This window comes from Endocarpon pusillum (assembly GCF_000464535.1).
Source record: "Endocarpon pusillum Z07020 unplaced genomic scaffold scaffold6566, whole genome shotgun sequence".
Taxonomy (NCBI): domain Eukaryota; kingdom Fungi; phylum Ascomycota; class Eurotiomycetes; order Verrucariales; family Verrucariaceae; genus Endocarpon; species Endocarpon pusillum.
In genome coordinates, this window is record NW_006916597.1 from 122,186 (window position 1) to 145,051 (window position 22,866).

Genomic DNA, 22,866 nt, shown 5'->3' on the forward strand with positions numbered 1-22,866 from the left:
GGGTTGTATGAGTTTAGGGAGGAGGCGTGATGGGAGGGAGGGGGGTTCAGTGTTCATGATCTGGAGAAGGAGGAGGAGGCGGGAAGGGGGTTTGGGGTTGGGAATTGGCGACGTGGTTTCTATGGAGAGGGGAGCTAGGTAGGTAGCCGCTGTCTCTATCTACGCCGGCATCTTCGCGAGAACTCGTCATCGGAGGAGGGCAGGATGGGGATCTGAGGCCGCTCTCTCGGTCTTCTCGCTCCTCTTTTCTTCGTCCTTCTCCTCTTCGCAGCCGGCTCTGCTTCGTCACGTGTGCTTTCGACCTGGCCGGTTTTCCGTTCAGCGAGAGGCCTCTTCCTCGCTGCTGCTGCTGCTGCTGTTGAGTCGGCTCCTGCTTGTGCGTTTCCTGCATCTCGCGCGTCCTGCTTCGCCTCGTTGTTGTTCTGCTCCGCCCGGGCAGAGGGCGGTGCTTGACCCTTCCTGATATCCATCCTCTTCCGGGCTGCTGACGGCACTGGATCGCCATCCCTGATATCTCCAACCTCCATCGCATCTTCTCCCCCGTTCTCCATTCCCGATTCGCAGGCAGATGGCATTGGACCACCCCCCGCCGCTGCTCTCGTCTCCATCGCATTCACCACCCTCCTCTTCCGCACATGCAACTCCCCCTTCCTCTTAGCAGCCTTCTGCGAAATCTGCGAGGCGACGGGGAAACACTCTTTCAAGCCCTCCCACGTCTTGACCCCATCTCTAAACTTCTTGTCGCATTTCTTTCGGTCGCGCTTATCGCGCAGTCCATGGACGAAGGCGTCTACGAACACTGCCTCCGCGGCAGGAGGTGTGTCTTCGAATTGGGAGTCGGCGATCTGGATGTAGGCGGAGAGGGCGGATCGGCCTTGGATGAGATTGATGTCGGGTTTTGCGACTTGGGGCGCGGGGAGGCGGGTCTTGGGCATGAGTGGTTGCTGCGGAGGGAGAGGCGGTAATGATGGCTCCGGCAGCATCGCCATCGAGTCTCCCATCTTCTCGGGCTGCTGGTGCGGTCGGAGTCGTTGCGAATGTCTCGGCAGTGTGGGCTCCTTGATCATGGCCAGCGATGGTCCGAGGACGGGTCCTGAGGCGGCAGCAGGAGCGACGAGTGGTACGTTGGCGTCCAGGTCGAAGGATTCTGCATCGGAGACATCTTCTGCCGGAGGAGGAGGAACAGCAGCAGGTGGTCCTTCTGCAGCTCGTCAGCTCTCAATGCCAGCGCTCACAGGAGTGAGGCTATGTATCCAGCCGTCATCTCACCATCCGAATCACGACATCCAACACTGTCCCTGACGACAGTGACAGCATCACCGACCCTCTGCTCAAGTGCTTGAACCAGACGCCTTAATTCTGAAATCTCCTCCTCGTTCCGCAACAGCTTCTGCTCCACCACTCCATCTCTCCTCTCCTCAACCCGACGCTGCACCTTCCGCACCGCGTCCACAAGCGCACTCAACTGTCCTCCCTGCCTCATCAGCAGCCCCTTCAACCCCTCAATCTCAACCCTGAACCTCTCTTCCCTCTCTTTCCCTCCCTCCATCTCCTCCTCCCTCCTCCCCTCCAACCCCTCCAGACCCCTCACAGTCTCCTGCTGCGCACCCTTCAACGCCACGAGTTCCTTCCTGATCTCGGCGTAAGCAGCCTCCGCTCTCTCGGTCCGGGCGACCAGCTTGTCCAGCTCGGAAGCCGCAGAAGGAGGGTAGAGGCGTTTGAGTTCGTCGAGCTGGGCGACGATGGCGGCGTGTTCGCGTCGCAGCTGGTGCGCCCAGAGGAGCGAGATCGGGGAGCCGTTGTGGTTGGCGTCGGCGGTAAGTCCCAGCGGCGCCATCGGGCTGGTGGCGGAAATGGATGGGGGATATTGCCATCGACTGTAGGATAGAAATATGAGAAAGGTAAGGGAAAGGTATGGGAATAAGGATGCAATGTAAGGAGGTGGAAAATGTTCCGTGATGGTGATGGGAGGGACATGGTAGAATCACCAAACTTTCACTCTTACTCTTGGATGGGGCCACCCTTCCTTCAGACACCACAAGAGCAACAATTTCAAAGAGAAGTTGCATTTTCTATTCTATCGCAAGAGAAGCACATGACATCTGCTAATGTCGTATTCATCATTCGCACATTAGAAACTTTTGGTATCTCCGTGCAAATGAATTAACCAAACACTCACATCACCCCTCTCTCAAATGAAAACGCTCGACGGGTCGAGCGCAGTCTAGAGTTTGGAGCAATGACAGCTGATCTGCTCACGCGCGAACGCAGTAATGAAAGAAAAAGCCGAGTCGAAACAGTCTCTCGAGCCAAGCGGTCAAGGTAGGAGCTTCATCCCACTTTGCCCATGAAACTGCAAACACGCTCAACGCGAACAAACGCCTTCAGAATGCCACGACTAGGAGCGACGACGGTGGTTCAAGAGACAGGCATTTTCTAGATGAGATCTGGCATCAAACATTAGTCTTGCCAACCAGCCACGGAGCATCTGCAGTGGGGCTTACCAGCAACGTTCATCGGCATCTCTTCGATTTGAGTGCTGTAGAACTGCTCAATCTCACGCATCATGCGAACATCGTCCTGGGTGACGAAGTTGATGGCAACGCCTTTTCGTCCGAATCGACCGCCACGACCAATACGATGGATGTAGTTTTCGCGGTTGGCAGGAAGGTCGTAGTTGATGACAAGAGACACCTGTTGAACATCGATACCGCGGGCCAGAAGGTCAGTGGCGATGAGCACACGGGATGAACCCGAACGAAATTCTTTCATGATGACATCGCGTTGAGCTTGGTCCATATCTCCATGCATGGCGGACACGGTAAAGTCACGAGACTGCAACTTGTCCGTAAGCCAGTCCACCTTTCTACGCGTGTTGCAGAAAATAACGGCTTGGGTGATGGTGACGGTTTCATAGAGATCTGAGAGGGTGTCCAGTTTCCAGTCTTCCTTCTCGACAGCAATATAGAATTGCTTGATACCCTCAAGGGTGAGTTCGGCCTTCTTGACCAGGATACGGACTGGGTCGCGCATGAATTTGGTAGTGACTTCGAGAACGTCCTGCGGCATCGTTGCTGACAGGAGGACGACTTGGGTAGATTGAGGGAGGAGCTGGAAGATGTCGTAGATTTGCTCGGTGAAACCACGCTACAGAGCATGTCAGTACGAAGAACCATCTTACAGAATCACAGTGCTCACCGAAAGCATTTCGTCAGCCTCGTCAAGCACAAACATCTTCATGTTGTCCGTTTTGAGCACTCGGCGCTGAATCATGTCTTGAACACGCCCAGGTGTTCCAACAACGACCTGTGGACCATCCTGAAGAGCCTTCATGTCTTCGCGCACATTCGTGCCACCAATGCACGGATGGCATTCGATGCTCATGAAATCTCCGATCGCAACAACGACTTTTTGGATTTGCTGAGCTAATTCTCGAGTTGGCGCAAGAATCAGAGCCTGACAGGCCTTGAGCTGAGGATCAATCTTCTGGAGGACCGAGATTGAGAATGTGGCCGTCTTTCCAGTTCCGGACTGTGCCTGTGCGATCACATCGGATCCTGCACATTTGAGTTAGCGGAAGAAAAGGTACTTGCTTGAGATTGATACAAGTCCGTACCTTTGATCACAGGCATGATAGCACGCTGCTGAATAGCAGATGGGCGCTCGAAACCATAGGCGTAAACACCTGTGACGATCATCAGCCCTGTTTGATATTCTGTCTTCCCTGTTTTCACTTACCGCGCAACAGCTCGCTCTTGAGGTTCATAGAATCGAAGGAATCAGTGATCTCATCATAGTTAGATTCGATCTGGCCTGAATTTGAGCGTCAGCAAAATTGGTTGGGAATAGAGGGGCGGATTTCTCTTCCGCGGAACAAAAAAAGAGCACTGGAAAGAACAGGCTCGGCCTCGATATTGAGAAACATACTGTCTTGAAGATCCTCAAGACCTTTGTCGCCGGAAGCCATGATTGCAATGAGAAAAAGACAAGATCACAGGCGCTGTGCCGTGATCTTTCGTTTGTGTAGTGGGGTCGGTATTCGAACGGCGCAGTCTTCAGCGACAGCGCACGGTAGTTCAGATGGGTTTTTGCTAAGACTAGAAACGAGACTCTTGCAAGAAGAGCCTGGGAAATCTAGTACAGGTGTAATCTTGCTGGTAAATTTCAGTGTTGGTGAAAAGTGGAAAGCAGCGAAGAAGTTGCGGCGAAGATAATTTTTATCTGCGACTGGCGGACCCTACGATCAGGCTAAGCTTCATTTGAACTAGCGCCGCAGCTTTTTTAGTAGCGCCCCTTGAGCACCTCCTTCTCGTTCTCGTTCTCTGTTCTCCACATATGGGGACCTTGCAAACGAGTCACCCTTTAAGAGTCACCATCTAACTTAGACAAATAATAGCACTACACTAATGTAGTACCTCCCACGGCCAATGAAGAGCCTACCTCGTCTGGTTCTGTCTGTTTGAAATCCGTGTGCCTCTCTCGTCCTACGGGTGACCATGCGTCAAACAACATCTCTGACTCCTAAGAGATTCAATCCTTGTCCAGAACACCTAGACGAGGAGTTGACTCCCTCCGAGCCTCAAATCCAAGCGCATCCTCTTGGAGTCAGGCCGAGTGGAAACGCTTGGACCTCATCGTCTGTGCATGCTCGTGACTGTATAGGGACCCTTGGTACATTGCCGGATGAGCTGATCTTGGTCATTCTCGAATGGCTCGAGGACCTTGATCTTCTAACACTCGGAAGGACTTGCCGGGCTTTCTTTGCATTTACTTCGAGCGATGATTTGTGGAAGGCTTTGTTGCTTCGGGACGGTCGTCTGAGACCTCGGTGGCGTGGAAGCTGGAGAGCGACTTACCTCGAACGCCGATCGCCGGATGTGCCGCCGATTGACTGCAGGCTGTACTCAGACACCATCTACCGACCTTTCTTTTGCTCTCAAATCAATCTTTCACAATTCGCATCTGGGATACCCTCGTCAAATCGTATTCCACGCCTCCCTGATCTCTGCCAGGCAGATTTCTCGATTTCTTGGAACGATCGACCGTTCATCTTAACCAACCCTGTTAAGAAATGGCCCGTGTTCAGTAAGTGGTGTCAGGAAGCCCTGCTCGATAGATACGGACATGTTGAGTTTCGTGCGGAGGCGGTTGACTGGCCGTTGAGTACCTACATCGAGTATATGAACAATACGCACGATGAGAGTCCGCTATACCTGTTTGACAAGGATTTTATCCGAAAAATGAACCTCTCGGTTGGTGAAAAAGGTGGTGCATACGCGCCACCTGAATGCTTTGGAGATGATCTCTTCGCTGTACTAGGCGAGCAGAGACCAGATAGCCGGTGGCTAATCATTGGGCCAGAACGTAGCGGGAGTACTTTCCACAAAGATCCTAATGCTACCAGTGCGTGGAACGCCGTTATCCGAGGTTCGAAATATTGGATCATGTTTCCCGGTTCGATATTGCCCCCAGGAGTGTTTGTCTCCGAAGATCAAAGTGAGGTTACTAGTCCTCTGAGTATAGCAGAGTGGCTCTTAACATTCCACGAAGAAGCGAGGCGCATGGGCGGCTGCGTCGAAGGGATATGCCATGAGGGAGAGGTATTGCATGTCCCTTCAGGCTGGTGGCACCTAGTGGTCAATCTCGAGTCTGCTATCGCTATCACGCAAAACTTCATTCCACGCTCTCATCTCAAATCGGCACTGGACTTTCTTGAAAAGAAGGCGACCCAGGTTTCAGGATTCGGCAACGATGTCAAGGACCCGTACCGACTATTTCTCGACAAATTGAAACTGAATCACTCTGAGATGCTCGAGCAGCACGAGCAGCCACACGTAGTAAATACTAAAAAGCGAAAATGGGAACAACTTCTAGAAAGAGGAGACAAGACCAGCGTTGCTGAGAAAGGAGGCTTCAGTTTCGACTTCGTAAATGATGAAGCAGAGGACATTCCTTGACGTTGTGGCTATGACCAAGGCCCAGGGAGAAGAAGTGCTTCTCAATGGCAAGCCACAGATTTCGTAGCGCTCAATCCGGAGCCAAATGCCAGGTAACCACTAAATGCGCCAACTGCCACTGCCAACATGATCCATCCATTGTAGGTCATGAACAAAAGCCTGTGTCCTTGGTTAGGCTCATTAACTCAAGTATAGCAACGGGCTCCGGCGGAATCCTTACATGATGAAAAAGCTGTAGAAAACTTGAACAGCATACAAGCCCGCCTTGACCAGAGTTCCATTTCTTTGAGCAGTTTTCTTACTGTCCTTCCCTACCAAAAGCGGTAAGCTCGATTCTTGTGCTCCATCCTCTTGGCCATCTATCCCAAATCATCTTCTTAGCAATTTCCAACTGCTTGCAAAGGCGGACGTGTTTAGATGAACGTACTCGGTATTCTATCCATGTAGGCTTTCATCCTAGCATCATGTTTCTGCTCGTAGTTTCGTGAAATCTGCCGGACCAACTCATATCCCGCAGTAAGGAGAGCGATGGCAAGTAGACTCAATATCAGAGATAGTGGCCCAGTGACTCGCCATTGGCGGAACACAATGCACAGGTTTTTGTTGGACCAAGTAAAGAGCATCTGGAGGATATCAACACTGAGAAGGACTCGTTGGAGACGGAAGGGCGTTTGGTACATTCATATTACACTGGCCACCCATGTCCATGTCGCCGTGTCCCATCTTTCCGTGATCCATATGAGAGTGATCCATTGTACTCAAGCTTTGTCAGGTTTGCAGAGCACTCCTCTTTATGATGGATTACAAGCTATTTCCAGAAAGATGAGGTTGTCTAGTTTCAGCTTGACGAACCAACAAAGAGCCGAGATTTAACCGACCGAGGTACTGAATATATTTTTATTGTTAATATCCCCTTTCTAGTCAAAGGTCTTACTCCATGACCATGACATAATCACTTCTGAGATTCACGAAGGAAGTACACCAGAGTGGATACTACTCAATCGCAAGGACAATAAAGTGCCCGCCCAAAGTCTCACATCTGAGATTGAACACTACGCTGAATGGCGCCCAGCTCTGACCGTACTATCATCGATCGTGCAAATGGATCTGTCGAGGAGAACCAGTCCAAGAGTGAAGATAAGATGAATGATGTCGTCGAACCATCTGAGGCGTCGAAATCATCTGCATATGCCGTTGCTCATGTAACCATGCCGGAGTGGATCAATATCATAGCCATGATAAGTCTCATCTTTGGCGGGTGTTGTGCCAATGCTTTTGCACTGGAAGCTATCGTCAAAGAGGCACCGGGCAGTGGTACTTTGATTACATGTACACAGTTCTTCCTGACATCTTTGTTCAACCTGAGACGTCATGTGGATATCTCCAGAGGCATCAGAAATCTCTACCTGAAACCTCGTGCTATCCCTCTTCAGAGATGGCTTCTGTATACAGTCATGTTCTTGACAATCAATATGCTCAACAATAAAGCCTTCGACTACAAGATTTCCATACCTCTGCACATCATTCTTCGCAGTGCTGGCCCAGTGTTCACGATGGCGGTGGGCTACCTGTCCGGCAAACGTTACTCAATACTTCAGGTCGTTGCAGTTACCTTCCTCTTCCTCGGTGTTGTTCAGGCCGCTGTTGCAGATGCCGCGTCCAAGGGAGCGCAAATATCCCTCGTTCAGTCTGGCACAACGTCCCAATCCGATTTCATTGTTGGTTTTGGTATTCTTTACCTAGCGATGCTGTGCTCGGCAGTTATGGGCGTCTACACAGATCGAACATACGCCAAATATGGCCGAGATCACTGGAGGGAGAACCTTTTTTACAGTCATACTCTTTCGCTGCCCTTCTTCATGCTGTACTGGCCGGATCTAATGACACAGTCCCAAACACTTCTATCATCACCCTCGATGACCAATTTTATGGCAGCTCAGCATCAAGTCTTAGTGCCTGACATGTTTCACCAGTTGCTGGCGAGGACACCTGTTCAGCTGGTCATGCTTTTGCTGAATGGTATGACGCAGTACCTCTGCATAAGAGGCGTCAACTTGCTTTCTGCTCGCAGCTCTTCTCTTACCGTCACCATCGTGCTTAATGTGCGAAAGCTTATCAGCCTGATACTCTCTATATGGCTATTCGGGAATAGTCTAGCGCCAGGCGTGGTTTTCGGTGCATTTTTGGTCTTCATTGGAGGCGGTCTTTATGCTGTACCAGCTCAAAGAGCTGGCTCGAAACCAAAGCATCATGCAAAGAAAGAGCTGTAACATGGCAGGGCGAGAACGGAGCTATCAGACTCAAGAGGCCGCAGAGGCAACAAACGCAGGGATGGGCGCATTCCAACAGTGGCAAGGTAGTCAAGTGGTAATATCATAGAAGCCAGACCTTGACTGCCCGATGCATTTTGGAAAAAGGAATTATCTTGCTATAATCATAGACCGCTAAAACCTGCAGCCCATGACCGTCACAAAGCGTGTTTTGGGATCACTTGTTGGCGTGATCCTGGCTAAAAAGCAGGTTTCACCCCATTGGTTTCGGGCATCTGCCTCCGTGTTTTACTGCTTCTCATCTTCGGCAAAGAAAAAATTCGCTCCCACAACGCTCAATTCATTCTCCTCAGCCCAGTCGCGCACACCATGTCTTTTCTTGCCATATCCCCAATGCTTTCGGTCCTTTGGCGCGCTCAATGCTTGCCCTTGCTGCCCCTCTAACAGCACGAAGACGTATCGGTGTTTGCCTGTCTTTGGTGGTGGTGTTGGTGGAAGATATTCAACCAGCTCATTCTTCATCGAGACCCCTGTTGCACCGGTCACTGGTGCCGTCAAGTTCGTCACGATCCAATGACACATCTCGCTCCATTTTGGTTTGTCACGAGATTTGGCATCAGGATCAGTAAGGATTAGCGTGAACGACTTGTGGCTTGACCCAGGAGTACCACCTTCAGCTGAGATGCTATGAAACTCGAAAGCTGGCCGAGAAGAGACAGACTTTACGGGAATGTCGTTTCCAAGCTGAACGGATTCATGAGATTTCGGATATTCAATGGAGACGGAATAGGTAGCCTCAAACTCATCAAGTACATCGGGGATGACCGAGCTATATGTCAATGCATCATGGATGGAAGAGACAGTTCCAGTGCTCCCTGAGAGGGTGATCTGCTGTGTGCGAGCAGAGGGAGAAGATGAGACGTATTGAGAAAGGCTGAGAGGCAATATGATACTGTAATGAAGTAGATGCATGGTGGTATTGTTGTAGTATTCCCGGCAACCTATGTCCTCGATTTCTGCATTCGTTAAGGAACTTGTTTGAGTAGCAATAGTATGTCACTGTTGCGTATTTATTGCGACGTCATTCCTGCACACCAGTCTTGGCATGAAGACGTGGGTAGAGTCCTGCTAGTAGTTGTGGTAGAGGGCTCATCGGTGGTGGCAGATCCCGATGTTTGGAGCTTTCATCTGCCAGGAACAAGTCCTATTCTAGCCACGCTCGTGTTCATCAGCACGCAGGCAGCTTTCACCCATTTGGATTTCTGTCACAAGATCAGTCGTTTGCCATAGCATACTCTACAGTTTACACCTCTCTTCATCTTGTGCGCCAAACACGTCAAAACGTCATCTATACAAAATCAAGCCCGGAATACCTTGATCACATTGCCGTCCTCTTGCATGAACGTCTCAAGTTAGCGACATCCGTCACCCTGTGGAGGTAATGGCTAGTCTTGGTGATGATCTTCTGAAGGTCGTCAACAAGCTTCAAGATCTCGTTTTCAATACTATCGGCAACGATTCATTAGACCTGCCCCAAATTGTGAGTCCAGCAAAGTGCTAGGATGCATATGCACAATGCGCTGACAGGAAGAACAGGTGGTTGTGGGTTCTCAGTCCTCCGGCAAGTCTTCCGTACTCGAGAACATCGTCGGCAGAGACTTTCTGCCCCGAGGTAGCGGCATCGTCACCAGAAGGCCGCTGATTCTTCAGCTCATCAACATCCCTAGCGAGAAGGACGATGCACCAGACAGTGACGAAGTACATATTCCTCATACGCCAGCAAGTGTTGCGGAGCAAGGAGAATGGGCCGAATTTCACCACATTCCGGGGCGTAAATTCAGGGACTTTCGCCAGGTCAAGCATGAAATCGAGAACGAAACCGCAAGGATAGCCGGAAATAATAAGGGCATCAACAGGCAGCCTATCAATCTCAAAATTTTCTCTCCTCATGTCCTAAACCTCACGCTTGTCGACTTGCCTGGCTTGACCAAGGTCCCCATAGGCGACCAACCAACAGACATTGAGAAGCAGACGAGGACACTCATTACCGAATATATCGCAAAACCGAACAGCATCATCTTGGCCGTTTCACCTGCCAACGTCGATATTGTCAATTCCGAAGCCTTGAAACTGGCTCGATATGTTGATCCAATGGGTCGGAGGACAATCGGAATCTTAACCAAGCTAGATTTGATGGATCACGGCACAAACGCACTTGATATACTTTCGGGGAGGGTCTATCCTTTGAAGCTGGGGTTCATTGGTGTGGTTAATCGTTCGCAGCAAGATATACAGAGCGACAAGCCGCTTTCTGAAGCACTCAAATCAGAGGCGGATTTCTTTAGACATCACCCGGCTTACAGGAATATGGCTACGAGATGCGGTACTCAATACCTGGCCAAAAGCCTCAATACCACCTTGATGTCGCATATTCGGGATCGGTTACCAGACATCAAAGCGAGGTTGAACACCCTCATGGGCCAGACACAACAAGAATTGGCAAGCTATGGCAGCAAGCAATTCAGCGGCAAAGAACATCGAGGTTCTCTGATCCTTCAAATGATGACACGATTTGCTACGTCTTTCATCACATCTATCGACGGGACTTCATCGGAGATTTCAACCAAAGAGCTTTGCGGTGGTGCTAGAATATACTACATTTTTAATTCCGTGTTTGGCAATTCTCTCGAAACCATTGATCCGACTCAAAACCTCTCTGTCCTCGATATTCGAACGGCAATTCGCAACTCTACCGGACCTCGACCTAGTCTATTTGTCCCAGAGCTCGCCTTCGACCTGCTTGTTAAGCCACAAATCAAGCTTCTCGAAATACCCAGTCAGCGGTGTGTTGAGCTTGTTTACGAAGAGCTGATCAAAATTTGCCACACTTGCGGCTCCAATGAGCTTTCGCGATTCCCACGTCTGCAAGGCAAACTGATCGAAGTAGTGTCTGACTTGCTCCGAGAAAGGCTCGGTCCTTGCTCAAATTATGTCGAATCATTGATCTCCATACAGCGAGCCTACATCAACACAAACCATCCCAATTTCCTTGGTGCGGCAGCCGCAATGTCATCTGTGATCCAAAGTAGGAACGAGAAGGACAAAAAGGCAGCACAACTTGACGAACGTAGGAAACGGGAACGGAGACGGATGAAGGAACTCGGTGTGAACGGAGCGGCGACCCCTGAGGAAGAGGAAGAGCACGAGGATAAGGTGCAAAACCTGCCAGTCAGAGGTCAGCCCGCCAGAGCTGGCCGCAGCATGTCTCCAGCAGTTGCAGCGCGAGAAAATGGCCATGCGAACTATTCAGGCGCTGCTGGGCAAGCTCCTGGTACAACCAGAGACTCATTCTTGAACTACTTCTTTGGGAAAGAGGGAGGATTGCCTCAACCTGGTCCACCACTTCCTAGCGCAGCCTCTATGGGTGCGAGACATGTCAGCCATAGCACCGAGCCAAGCTTTGCACAGAGTATCCGACGGACGGAAGGGAGATCCAGCTTAGCTGAGCGGTCTCCAGCAGTCCCAAATTTCCCAACCAATATGGACGACTACCCAGCCAATTCCGAGTATGGTGACTCCTTGTTCGTAAGTTCTAACCAAGCACTCCATCTCAAATGCCTGCAAACTAACCTTTCCTCCAATTCAGCCCGAACAATCCGCCGAACCAGCCCTAACCGAGCGCGAAGCCCTCGAAACCGAATTAATTCGCCGCCTCATCTCATCCTACTTCAATATCGTGCGCGAAACCATCGCCGATCAGGTGCCCAAAGCCGTTATGCACCTTTTAGTCAACCACAGCAGGGACGAAGTGCAGAACCGGTTGGTGAGCGAACTGTATCGTGAGGATCTATTTGGAGAGCTACTATATGAGGATGACGGGATTAAGAAGGAGAGAGAGAAGTGTGAAAAGTTGCTGGCTACCTATAAGGAGGCAGCGAAGATTGTTGGAGAGGTGTTGTAGGGGGTTAGAGAATGGAGGAAAGAGGCGAGGATCAGTATGCCGAGCGGGATGAACCATTGTATGATTAATTCCAGGGGGAGACCACTGTTGAGACGACATCACATGGGTCACCCACCATGTCTTGATTCGACTCAACCCAGAGACGGTGACGCAGAAACCGTCAGGCGGCTCTTTTCCGTTGCCCCCAAAACCACCGTCTTGGCTCCGCTCGAGAACAAATTCTCCCTACGACTAGAGGAAGCAAGCAATCCCCGCCCTCCATTTTCCCGTAAACTGAGAAAGAAAGAGCGAGCCATCCATCCATCCGTAGATCAGTACGGGTAAAGTTGTAATACAGTCACCGTGAAACAAAGCCTCCACCCCCCCNNNCCCTCAAACTTCTGTCTTAAGTTGCTCATTTGAAATGACTGACGGCCCATGGGTAGAGTTGGTAGATGGCAAATGTATGTACAGTTGGTTGGTTCGGTCGATTAGTTAGGTGATGACTGGGAAGGGCGGCATACGGCCTGCGGCTGTTCTACGTTGGTTTGGTTTGGTTTGGTTTGGTTTGCTCTTGCGGCTTCTTACCCAGATGATATCTTGATCTCGCTGAAGGGGAAGCGAGGCGCATGGGAAGGACGTTCTTTGGTCTTTGAATCAGTGTGTAGATCAGAGTTCGCAGATTCAGAGGACTGAGTGGGCGGCTTGGTGCTGGTTGGGAGATGGATGGATGAGTGATGGAGAGAGAGTTGTTGGGTATTCGATTAAGTATGTTATATGGCGGACAAGGGGTGGCACATCCCCTCCGGGGACAAAGCGATAGTATAGTATCAGTGTACAGAAATCTCGCTTGCTCATGGGTATCCATCCTCCCTTCCTGTTTTTTTGGATCAAGCTGTTCGTATGTGCCGGAAAAAGACCGTATGTACACGGCTCTACCTGTCTAGCGTAGATAGATAGATAGATAGATAGGTAGACTTCGATATGTGAAGAACCATCCCCTCTTTCCTCTTGACATCTCTACTCATATCCAACTCAACTCAACTCATCTCATCTCAATCCAACCCTTTTTTCTATCATTTTCAGTTCTCAGCTCCCCTCTCCTCGATCCTAACACCCCGTCCTCGCCTTTTCATTATTCGGCATCTCCTGATAATAGCCTACCGTCGACAGTTCGGATGCATATACCTTCCCACCAGGACCCGAACTTCCGGTCCCGTTTTCCGAGGGCGCTTCGACAGCATCAACCGACTTCTGGCTGTTGTTATTCAGGCGTTGGCGTCGCCGGAAGAGGAAAAGTGCCAGCGAGAGGAGCGCGGTGGAAGCGACTGTAGAAGCGACTGCGATGCCGGCTTTAAAGTCTGCGCTTTGTACAGTGGGCACTGGGGGATCGGAAGCTGGGGAGGAGGCTGCGGTTGCTGCTGCTGCTGTCTCACTTATCGAGGTTGCCGAGTTAGTAGATGCGGGTGCGGGTGAGCACTTCCCGAATCTACCCTGACATCCTATATCGCAATATGAAGAGTTGCCGCCGCACCAGCCCTTGGCGGAACAACAGTCGCCGAATTCGCTGCCTAGACATGTGGAGCCCGTTTCTCCGCCGCAGGAGCCATCTGTGCTGATCTGCACAGTCTGATTCGTATCCCCGCTACCACAGTGTTCAAACTCACTCTGACATCCAGCAGCACAATACGGGGATTTGCCACCTCAGTAGCCTTTCTCGGAGCAACAGTCTCCGAATGTGCTGCCCAGACAGATAAAGCCTGTGTTACCTCCGTAGGAGCCATCAGTACTGATTGATATTGTGGCAGAGGAGCCGTTGGAGGAAGATTAGGGTAATATGGTGGTTGCCGAACTTGCTGTGGCATCCGGCGCCGCAATACGCAACGTCACGTCCGCACCAGCTCTTGGGTGAACAACAATCGCCTCAGTGGCTGCTAAGGCAGATGAAGGTGGTGCCGGGGCCGCAGCTGCCGTCTGTGCTGACTGATAGGGGTACTGAAGAGGAGGAGGAGGAAGAAGAAGAAGAAGAAGAAGAAGAAGAAGAAGAAAAGAGGAGGGAGTTAGTGGATTTGTGCTGGTGCTGGTGCTGAGGCTGAGGCTGGTAAGAAAGGTTAGTTGGTACTCTTCGAAGAGTTGTGAGTTGGGAAGACTTACGAGTCCTGGCAGCTGGCAAGGCTCAATAGTGAAGCAAAGACTGGAAGGGTTACAGGATAGGGCAGTATCTTGACTGTAAGCAAAATCACAACGGCTGTACAAAGGCAGGTCAAACATTCAATGTGATGGCTTCCGCTAAAGCAACAACGCAGACAAATATAATTTGAACCTCAAGGGGAAACGAGAGGGAACGAACAACATATGAAACCTTTAATATTCCCACCTGAGAAGGATTCGCTCACTTCCGGTTCCTTCCTTCATCAATTGGTAATGCAGACAGCATTCTCACTGCCGCTGGCGCCACATTACTGGATAGAAAGGTGGATGTGAGGTGAAGGAGATCTCCTTCGGAAGCGGGACGAAGGAAGCTCACCCCTGCTCAAACCACTATGGACGATTGACTGATAAGCACAATAGCGTGGTCTGAAACCAGATGTCTCAGTGAATTGAAAAACGGAAGACGGAGGGGGCAGGCATTGGAAGCTATGGCCCATGGGACCTAGAGCTACCAGCCTTAGAAAATGTTTTTGTATTGACATGAATCCACGCTTTGTTGTGATTGGCTTGCGGATCAGGGTCCGAGAGCCAACGGCCAGCACAGGCTACCTTAACCAGTTAGATCTGCAAGGTGAGCAGTCCAGCCTTGTGAGATAGGCTGTTTGTGTCTCGTGGACGATCATCAGCAAAGTTTCGACCTAGACAACCAGGTTAAAGGCCAAGCAGGCTGTTGTGCATGGAAGCGCTCTTGAAGTTCTGACATTGTATTGGGATCGGCTAGCATTTCTTGATCCCTGCCTCAGACCCTTGATATGAGCGTAGAAGATAGGGGTGTTATGAGTTGAAGTGCTTATTATAAATTAGGGTTCGATGCCAGGAACCTGCCCCCGGAAATTGCATGATGGTAAGTACCATACGGTACGGGCCATGGCCAACTTGGCTGTTGAACCTTGATAAGTACGGAGTACTCCGATAGTTATAAACAGGTGGTTAGCTCGGGCATCAACAATCCTCGCTAAAGCTTTTCTCCATCTATAGCAACATATTTTGCTCTTGAGTGGACAAATTCGCCCAACAAGACAAAGGCATACAAGGAGAGGATTCGAGAGGATATCAAGTTTTTGCTCCAGCTATGAGGAAGACAAATGCAACCTGTACAAAATAAATTATCCTAAATGAATGGGTATGGCATGCCAGAAACGAGTCACGTTGGAGTATGGTATGGCGAAGACAGATGATGGGACGGGGAAAGACTGGCCTGAAGATGATCGAAGATATTCATAAACTCAAGTTGCCGAGATGTGAGAAGGTGGAAGATTAGCCAGCAGGAGATGAGCGGGACAAGAAAGGCTCAGACTAGCAGACTCATGACTATACTCTTATGTGGACGGGAATGAAGAGCTGATCAGACATAAGAGTACAGTCAAATCGGGGCTACAGTGAAAGCTTCATCAGTCACGGTAGATATTGAAGAGAAAGATGTTAGAAAAAATACACGGGATGGTTGCTTATGGAAAATAGTCGTGCATATGGATGAAACGTATCCAAGAAGCGCAGACTTGCCTCTCTTCGTTGTTATCATAAATCCAATGTCCTGGACCAAGACTATAGTTCTCCAGTATCAACTCTTCCCACGGTATATTGCATTATGCCTCTCATGTATTTCTCTCGTCTCACTTCATGTCAAGTCCATGACGACCCTTGAGTGCTCCAAGCAACATCTATCAGTCGTCTCACACGGGCGAATATATATCATCTCGTTTGTTGGGTGACTTCCACGTAGGCATGAGCTGTGGTAACACGTGCCCTACTTCGCCGCTTGTCGTGTATTCTACCTCCGAAATGGTGCCGATTGATGGCTTCGAGAAGGCTTTGTTGCAAATGTAGCCATTAAGATTTTCTACGCTTGGTCTGGCCGTTGTGCCCAAGCCTGAGTCTTCTGAAGAGCGAACCAGCTTGGGAAGGAAAGGGAAGCAACCGCAGAGGAGGACAGTACACATTTCCGCACTCCTAGTGATTGGATTAGCTCTGAGGTTAGAGACGGTGATCTAAAGCAAACATACGACCACATCCCGACTTTACCGATGATCCAGATAAGGTCCGAGTTGTTGGGAATCTGGGAAGTGGCGTGCAGACGCATGATGCTGCAAAGAAGAGCACTGACAGGGTAGCACATGTCAGCATCGCAGGTATTGCGGCAGGAGAAAAGGGGGAAGGACATACAAAAACCCAACGGCGAATACAAAGGTAACGCCGAACTTGCGCTTCAATGGCATCCGCAGTCTCCAGATGGCCCACATCGGAAACGCCAGTATGAAAAAGTCCGACATCACGTTCCAATAGCCGCTAAGCAGAAACGCGAGGTATACGTTCGTGCACCGTCCGGGCAGCCATGGTTGCGAGATCTTCGCTCGTGGAATGCATCGGCAGATCAGGCCACCCAGGCCACCAAGGTAGAAAGCTGCGTTGGTCCAGATAAGAGTCATATTGACCCAGTAGATAAGGCCCTCATGGACAGGTACGAGGACTTTCATGAAGAGAAAGAGAATGGCAAGCTTGGAGAACATGATCCCGATGCAGTACAGCATTGAGGAGATGTTCTCGAGCTGGAAATGGTGAGCACATAATGTTCAAGACACTGATGCAGCGGAGATGCCTACCTCCGTGGTCTGTAAGTAGTCTTGAAGCGACATTTCCCATTGATGACGGCCACGACGCTTGTCATCGATCCCTAAGCTGCCACCCATGAAGCACATAGTAAAGATCTGATGTTTTGTTAGTTGGGTGGACACTTCGTCACAGTATGAGAAGTTCTGCAGCTCAGGGAGGATGTACCCATCCAAGAATAGTGAGGTCTGCTGGTGGTTAGCACTCGAGTATCAAAGCACCAAAGGTCATTGAGGCCCACAATCAGACCAGTCGACTGTCTTTATGATGACCACTCTTGCAAACAACCGCAAGGCCACCACTACCGTCGACACGATCATGGATGCCACAACGACGCCGACTATCCACCAATGCATCCCGTACTTTTCAGCATTGGCGAAATCCGGCACCACTCCTGGTGGAGGAGTGCCAGCAGGGGTTGCAGCAAGGACAGTAGGATCCATCTTCAACGCGGCTGTTTTGAAGGTAGCTCAATCAAATTACAATTCTCCGGAGAAGAGTACCGGATTCAGCGACATGAAGGAAAAAAGGGCAGTAGAGATACACCGATGAGGGAGCAACTCCGCGTTTTAATCCCTTTCCCCTAAATCACAGACGCCATGAGACGGGCTGGAGGACGGTACTTGAGTAACTTAAGTGACATGTGCCCACGAGGTAAGTTACTGTGCATATGCAACGTACTTGACTAATTGATAGCACCCCATTTGTGTGCTCGTTTGCAGCAGCGTTGATCGAAAAGCCACAGGAAAGGCTCGAGATCAGCGGCAGGTAGGAAGATCGGTATGGGATAAGGTTACCATGTCATACTAATGCGGCAGCGGTGAGCAGGCTTGCTCATCTGACTCCAGTCGACCAAAAGTCTAGACGAATCAGGAATATGCAGCTTCTGGGTCGTTCGCAGCAAATCAGGTTGATCCATTCCTCCACCTTGGCAGGGCACGAACCGCTAGCCTGAGCATGCACAAAATGTGGCGATCTGTTGATCGGGAGGCTAAAATGAATGCTCATGATTGGCTTCAGTTGGGTCTGAGAACAGCAGGGACAAATTGATAAGTATTATTCCCGATGAGTGGAGCTGAGACACCTGTAGACTCCAATTTGACAGGCTGACACAGACAATAATGAGGAGGAAGTGCATAATCAGAGGAAATAGCACCTGGTGACATTGCTGGCTGTATGCTTGTTACTGTTGCTCTTAACTACTGCATCATTGATTATAGGTAGTACCGGCGAGCCGGTGGCTATACTACGTAATTGCTCCTTCACGACGTTTCTGCATGTGTCATGTGTGAGATGTCCATGTCGATGTCGAGGTTAGAATACGTAGTCCGTGTCTATGTCGGAATAAGCAAATGGCGTTGCATTTGATGCATGCAATGTCGGAAATATTGAGTTTAAAATTCGGGCTACCCAGAATGTGAGACCTGCTAAGTAACTACGTAACTTACTTTTGGTCTTCGGTCCCAAACGCTGACCATGGCTACAGCCCAGTCTTAGCATTTGAGTTCCACTTAATTTGCAAAAGTTATTGGGAAGAGGTGAGAAGTGATGCCCGTCAAGTACGTATGCCGTACTCTGTCGCTAACTCGGCAGTGCTAACAATGATGCGGCAGGTTCTGCTGTATTTGATTGGGTTTCGAATGGTTTCTTGCATAACCCTGCAGGGAGGTTCCAAAGACGGCCCTTAGGTCGGTTGATTATGACACCCCCAGGCTTCAGCCAGAACACAGACCTACCCCAAATCTTGAAAATCGCCTCCACCACAAGTACCCGATTACCACATTCATTTAACTTTACGCAGGGCGATATCTACAAAATGGGTGCAATGGGGTGATAGTGATAATATTACTGCAACAAAAGGACGTTCAGAGATTCATACTGCTACTCCATGCTACAGCACTGCACACAAAAAGTGTCATTTGATTGTACACTGATCGTACGGCTTCTGCCTAGCGATTTTATTCTACTCTGCCATGCAACAACTTGAACATGGGACGATAGCCTGTCAGATGTACGAAACTCGTCAAAACAAGAGATCCACCTCTTCCCCGTGCATCACTTCAAACCAACTCAAAACTTTTGGAACAGGGAAGCAAAAGCTGAACAGGTGTCTTAGGAACTGCAATGCCAGGGAGTGTTTCAGTACAGGTTCACCAACGAGGAATTAAAGGCTTATTTCTTTGACAGTCTTAGCTTCCTTCCTTTGCTAAGCATTGAGAAGAAGATTTGACCTATGTATAATATTGATCACACTTCACTGTTTCGGACTGTATTTTTCTGTGTTTCTTCTCCGACATATTGTTTCCCCTTTGACCTGGATTTCTTTAAACCATCCGACTCTACAATCATGTCGGGGGCTGACAAGACTCAAATCCACCTCAAACCTTCTGGAGGCACGCGAAAGCGAACCTCGGAAGCATCCAGTCACCAAAGGCTTCATGCTTTATTGGCAGTTGCAGATGCAGCTACGCAAGTAGAAGCAATGGCCACACCTTCCGCAATATCTGAGCACGCAACGACTGCTGCATTAGAACCTATGCCGGCAGTTCGAGCACCACAAGAAAGGCGACCAAGACAAACAAGTGCACCTGCACTCCATGGACTACCAGGATCCTCCGGGGCGGCCCATTTGCCTTGGAGTACCAGTCCTGACTTGGCTAATCCTCGTCTTGCTAATCTGGCGTTCAGATCTAAATGTGCTCCTCGATCCAGCATAGCCAACACTCTTGAACGTAGCAGTGGTCTTTCTTATCTGCCCACTGGAAGAATTACTATCGGACCCGGGGAAGGAGCAACTCAACAATCCAGCGGAGAAGCCAGAGCAGTTCCTAGCAACGCAATAGCTGAAATTCAACCTAGTAGAGGAAGCTGGCTCCAAGGAGGTACTGCTGCCAGGCTTGATCAACCTAGAGGAAGCTGGCTCCAAGATCAACCTAGCAGAGGAAGCTGGCTCCAAGATCAACCTAGCACTTCAACCTAATACAGGAAGCTGGCTCCAAGGAGGTTCTGCTGCCAGGCTTGATCAACCTAATACAGGAAGCTGGCTCCAAGGAGGTTCTGCTGCCAGGCTTGATCAACCTAATACAGGAAGCTGGCTCCAAGGAGGTTCTGCTGCCAGGCTTGATCAACTTAGTACAGGAAACTGGCTCCAAGGAGATACTGCTGCCAGAGGAAGCTGGCTCCAAGGAGACACTGCTGCCAGGCTTGATCAACCTAGTAGAGTCAACTGGCTCCAAGGAGATACTGCTGCCAGACTTGATCAACCTGGTAGAGGAAACCGGCTCCAAGGTGGTACTACTGCCAGGCTTGTTGCAACTGAGGTAAGTGGTCAAGAAGAGAGAGCTGTGGGTGCTTATGGCAAGAGGTGGAAAAACCAGGTGAGTGTTCTAACATAGGGCCTAGTACCCGTCAATCACTCTATGATCTCCTTCATTGGCACCCTGTTAGCGCGGTTATGGCTGACAAGTTTTACCAAAGCAGGCATTTCTAGAGGCTCTCCAATCACTGACTCGACCTGAACAATTGCATGCCATTGGAAAATGCCTTCCGCGGGCATCAACGGACCTACGTACGCGGTCTGAAGTCTTGGACTATCTTGAGCAGAATAAGAGTGTAGCAGAGATAACAAAATTAACAGGCATTGCTGACACCACAATCTATAAATGGAAAAAAAGAATTCGTGAGGCAGCGAGCAGCGAATGAGGAGGGAGGCAATACTTTAAATGCTTATTTGTCTATGATAGAGAAACGCACCCCAAGCGGGCAGCCATTTTCACGACGTATCAGATTCACTACAGGCTTTCCAGGAACCAGGGTCAATTTAGGCCAATTTGTCATCGAACGGATGGCTTAGGCTCTGGTAGGGAACCTTCACCAAGAACATGACATCGACTTCGACTAGGTATCAGCGCAAGAGGGCATCGCGGGTGATCAGACAGCAGACCGAATACCGAAAGAAGCCACTGGCCGCAGACAGATTAGAAATGGGAGCAGTGGATGTATCTAGCAAGACACTAGAAGCGCAACGGCGCCGAGATTCCATTTTGCTAGACAGCTCGAAACCGCCGAAACCAACATACTCATAAGACAATTTCAGATGGGATGGAGAAACGAATAGCACCAGAAAAATCAGAACAGGACCTATAAAAGATTACTCCACGACCAACGTCAAAAACTTACAGCTCCACCGATCACAATGCCATGCCCTGCGCTCCACTGTCATACAGATACGCACGGAGAAGATTGGCCTCTGCCCGTTCGTCCATCGACGACAGTCGACAGGTCCGAAGAGAGAGAGACTGACAGGGTAGATGAGGAGGATCCTGACGATCGTCAACCTTGCTCAACAACCAAGTCCGAACTCCCAACTGATGGCAGGGGCTGACGGTCCCGGCTTTGGCCTGGTGGCCAAGACTCAACCACATTCAACGTCATCTCTACATACACCACGCACATAAATGTCGACATACTCTCCTGCGCCACCGTCTTGCCATAGCCTTGGTTTGTCTTTAGACCCTGTACAATTCGGTAGTGTGATGTCTCCGAGGCTCACGATTGCAAGAGCATCCCCACTCGTCATGGTGCCACGCTTGATGTGCCCCATTGCCTCTTTCATAGATAGGAATGTGACAGGGTCTAGCTGCGATTTGCCATATCGGGCTTTCTATTCACTGACTAGACTCGTAGTCATTTCGTGGCAGGGACAGCGCGTCGGATGTCTACAATGCAAAAAGCTTCTCCAATGCTTCTCCTATCATGGGCACTAGGACTGTTGACGTGCTTGCACATCTACGCACAAGCTGTATATTTCTTCTGGTAGAGGGGCTTCAGATAATTTTTGGTACTCTGATTGCAAATGTGCTTAATTGAGCGACTCATACTAGTACCAAGGAGACTCTATCAAGTCCACCTTCACACTAACTAGTTCTACACCTTTCAGTTTCCGCCATAACTTAGTGAAATTGTTCCAGCACATTCTCAGGGTAGTCGCAGCTGTCGATGGCTTTGTAATAAAGATTGGCAGCACAATGCGTCAGATACTTGTAGCCATTGGCACAGTGCCACTAAAAAGTCCCTGCAGTTATCTGGGTTTCTAGTCTCTATCAGAAACATAGTAGTGAAGGGAAAAGAGAACAGGCTCGCGGATGATATGAGTAGCCAGCATCCGCAGGCGAAGGACCAGCATTTGAAGCTAATTGTACCCAAAATACGTTTAGACTGCTTTTTGCGGGTAGAAGAGACTCACTAGAAGAAGGGTGGTGTTAGTAAACGCTTTAGCAAGAAACCAGCTTGCGCGACTAAGACGACGGTAGGTAATCCAACAATATGTAACCGGTGTCAGACCCGATAGGTGTATTTCGAAGAAGACTCCTCATCCGATATTTTCCATGCGACCTATCTTTACCGGAGAAACTATCCCCCGCTACAATGGCCATGTGCATCTGGTGCGAATCAGAGCTGGTTGAAATGACTATCTGATCGCAGGTTCATCCGGGCGCCCAGGGGGTATCGTCCCACAACAGGCTTGAACTGGACTTCATTGTGTTGGCAGAATCAGGCCGGCAGAGATCGTTCTGATGCGGTCAATGGAGAGGATACTTACCATGCTTCAAGTTGGCTTCCCCTTCCCGGGAACACTCATGGCAAGCGTAGAAATAAGCAGCGCTGCAGTCCACTTGAGGGTTGAAAGAGCTGGTCAGCGAAGAGGAGCGTGAAAAGGAGCTGAGCACGAAAAGGATGAATGAAGCATTTGTGTAGTAGGGGGATATAAGCTTTTGTCTTGGGTGTTTGCGTTGCCTGTAAACCAGTGTTAGAGTACTAGACGAGATGGCACCTTTCTTCGGTCTGTAAGCAGCGTTCGGAGACAGTGGAACGAAACGGT

The 22,866-nt window shown here is 49.9% G+C and overlaps 8 protein-coding genes across 8 annotated transcripts; 3 read left to right on the top strand and 5 right to left on the bottom strand.

Annotated features, from left to right (window-relative positions):
- Positions 1-155: 155 nt before the first annotated feature.
- Positions 156-1,837, bottom strand: EPUS_06706 (uncharacterized protein; the record flags this gene model as incomplete). Its single annotated transcript, XM_007807176.1, has 2 exons — positions 156-1,201; positions 1,270-1,837. 2 exons carry the CDS (start codon positions 1,835-1,837, stop codon positions 156-158), a joined length of 1,614 nt encoding a protein of 537 aa, XP_007805367.1.
- A 599-nt stretch (positions 1,838-2,436) lies between these two features.
- Positions 2,437-3,967, bottom strand: EPUS_06707 (ATP-dependent RNA helicase eIF4A; the record flags this gene model as incomplete). The annotated part of the gene is made up of 6 exons (XM_007807177.1): positions 2,437-2,447; positions 2,505-3,147; positions 3,199-3,557; positions 3,617-3,685; positions 3,739-3,813; positions 3,928-3,967. 6 exons carry the CDS (start codon positions 3,965-3,967, stop codon positions 2,437-2,439), a joined length of 1,197 nt encoding a protein of 398 aa, XP_007805368.1.
- A 529-nt stretch (positions 3,968-4,496) lies between these two features.
- On the top strand, positions 4,497-5,957 carry EPUS_06708 (uncharacterized protein; the record flags this gene model as incomplete). Its single annotated transcript, XM_007807178.1, has 1 exon — positions 4,497-5,957. One exon carries the CDS (start codon positions 4,497-4,499, stop codon positions 5,955-5,957), a length of 1,461 nt encoding a protein of 486 aa, XP_007805369.1.
- Positions 5,958-7,018: 1,061 nt separating this feature from the next.
- On the top strand, positions 7,019-8,227 carry EPUS_06709 (uncharacterized protein; the record flags this gene model as incomplete). The annotated part of the gene is made up of 1 exon (XM_007807179.1): positions 7,019-8,227. The coding sequence occupies one exon, from the start codon at positions 7,019-7,021 to the stop codon at positions 8,225-8,227; it is 1,209 nt and encodes a 402-aa protein (XP_007805370.1).
- Positions 8,228-8,515: 288 nt separating this feature from the next.
- EPUS_06710 (uncharacterized protein) lies at positions 8,516-9,199 on the bottom strand (the record flags this gene model as incomplete). Its single annotated transcript, XM_007807180.1, has 1 exon — positions 8,516-9,199. The coding sequence occupies one exon, from the start codon at positions 9,197-9,199 to the stop codon at positions 8,516-8,518; it is 684 nt and encodes a 227-aa protein (XP_007805371.1).
- A 469-nt stretch (positions 9,200-9,668) lies between these two features.
- On the top strand, positions 9,669-12,188 carry EPUS_06711 (Dynamin-related protein DNM1; the record flags this gene model as incomplete). The annotated part of the gene is made up of 3 exons (XM_007807181.1): positions 9,669-9,767; positions 9,824-11,812; positions 11,874-12,188. 3 exons carry the CDS (start codon positions 9,669-9,671, stop codon positions 12,186-12,188), a joined length of 2,403 nt encoding a protein of 800 aa, XP_007805372.1.
- Positions 12,189-13,277: 1,089 nt separating this feature from the next.
- On the bottom strand, positions 13,278-13,951 carry EPUS_06712 (uncharacterized protein; the record flags this gene model as incomplete). Its single annotated transcript, XM_007807182.1, has 2 exons — positions 13,278-13,787; positions 13,835-13,951. The coding sequence occupies 2 exons, from the start codon at positions 13,949-13,951 to the stop codon at positions 13,278-13,280; spliced, it is 627 nt and encodes a 208-aa protein (XP_007805373.1).
- A 2,100-nt stretch (positions 13,952-16,051) lies between these two features.
- On the bottom strand, positions 16,052-17,428 carry EPUS_06713 (uncharacterized protein; the record flags this gene model as incomplete). Its single annotated transcript, XM_007807183.1, has 5 exons — positions 16,052-16,328; positions 16,382-16,477; positions 16,542-16,924; positions 16,979-17,173; positions 17,261-17,428. The coding sequence occupies 5 exons, from the start codon at positions 17,426-17,428 to the stop codon at positions 16,052-16,054; spliced, it is 1,119 nt and encodes a 372-aa protein (XP_007805374.1).
- Positions 17,429-22,866: the final 5,438 nt, after the last annotated feature.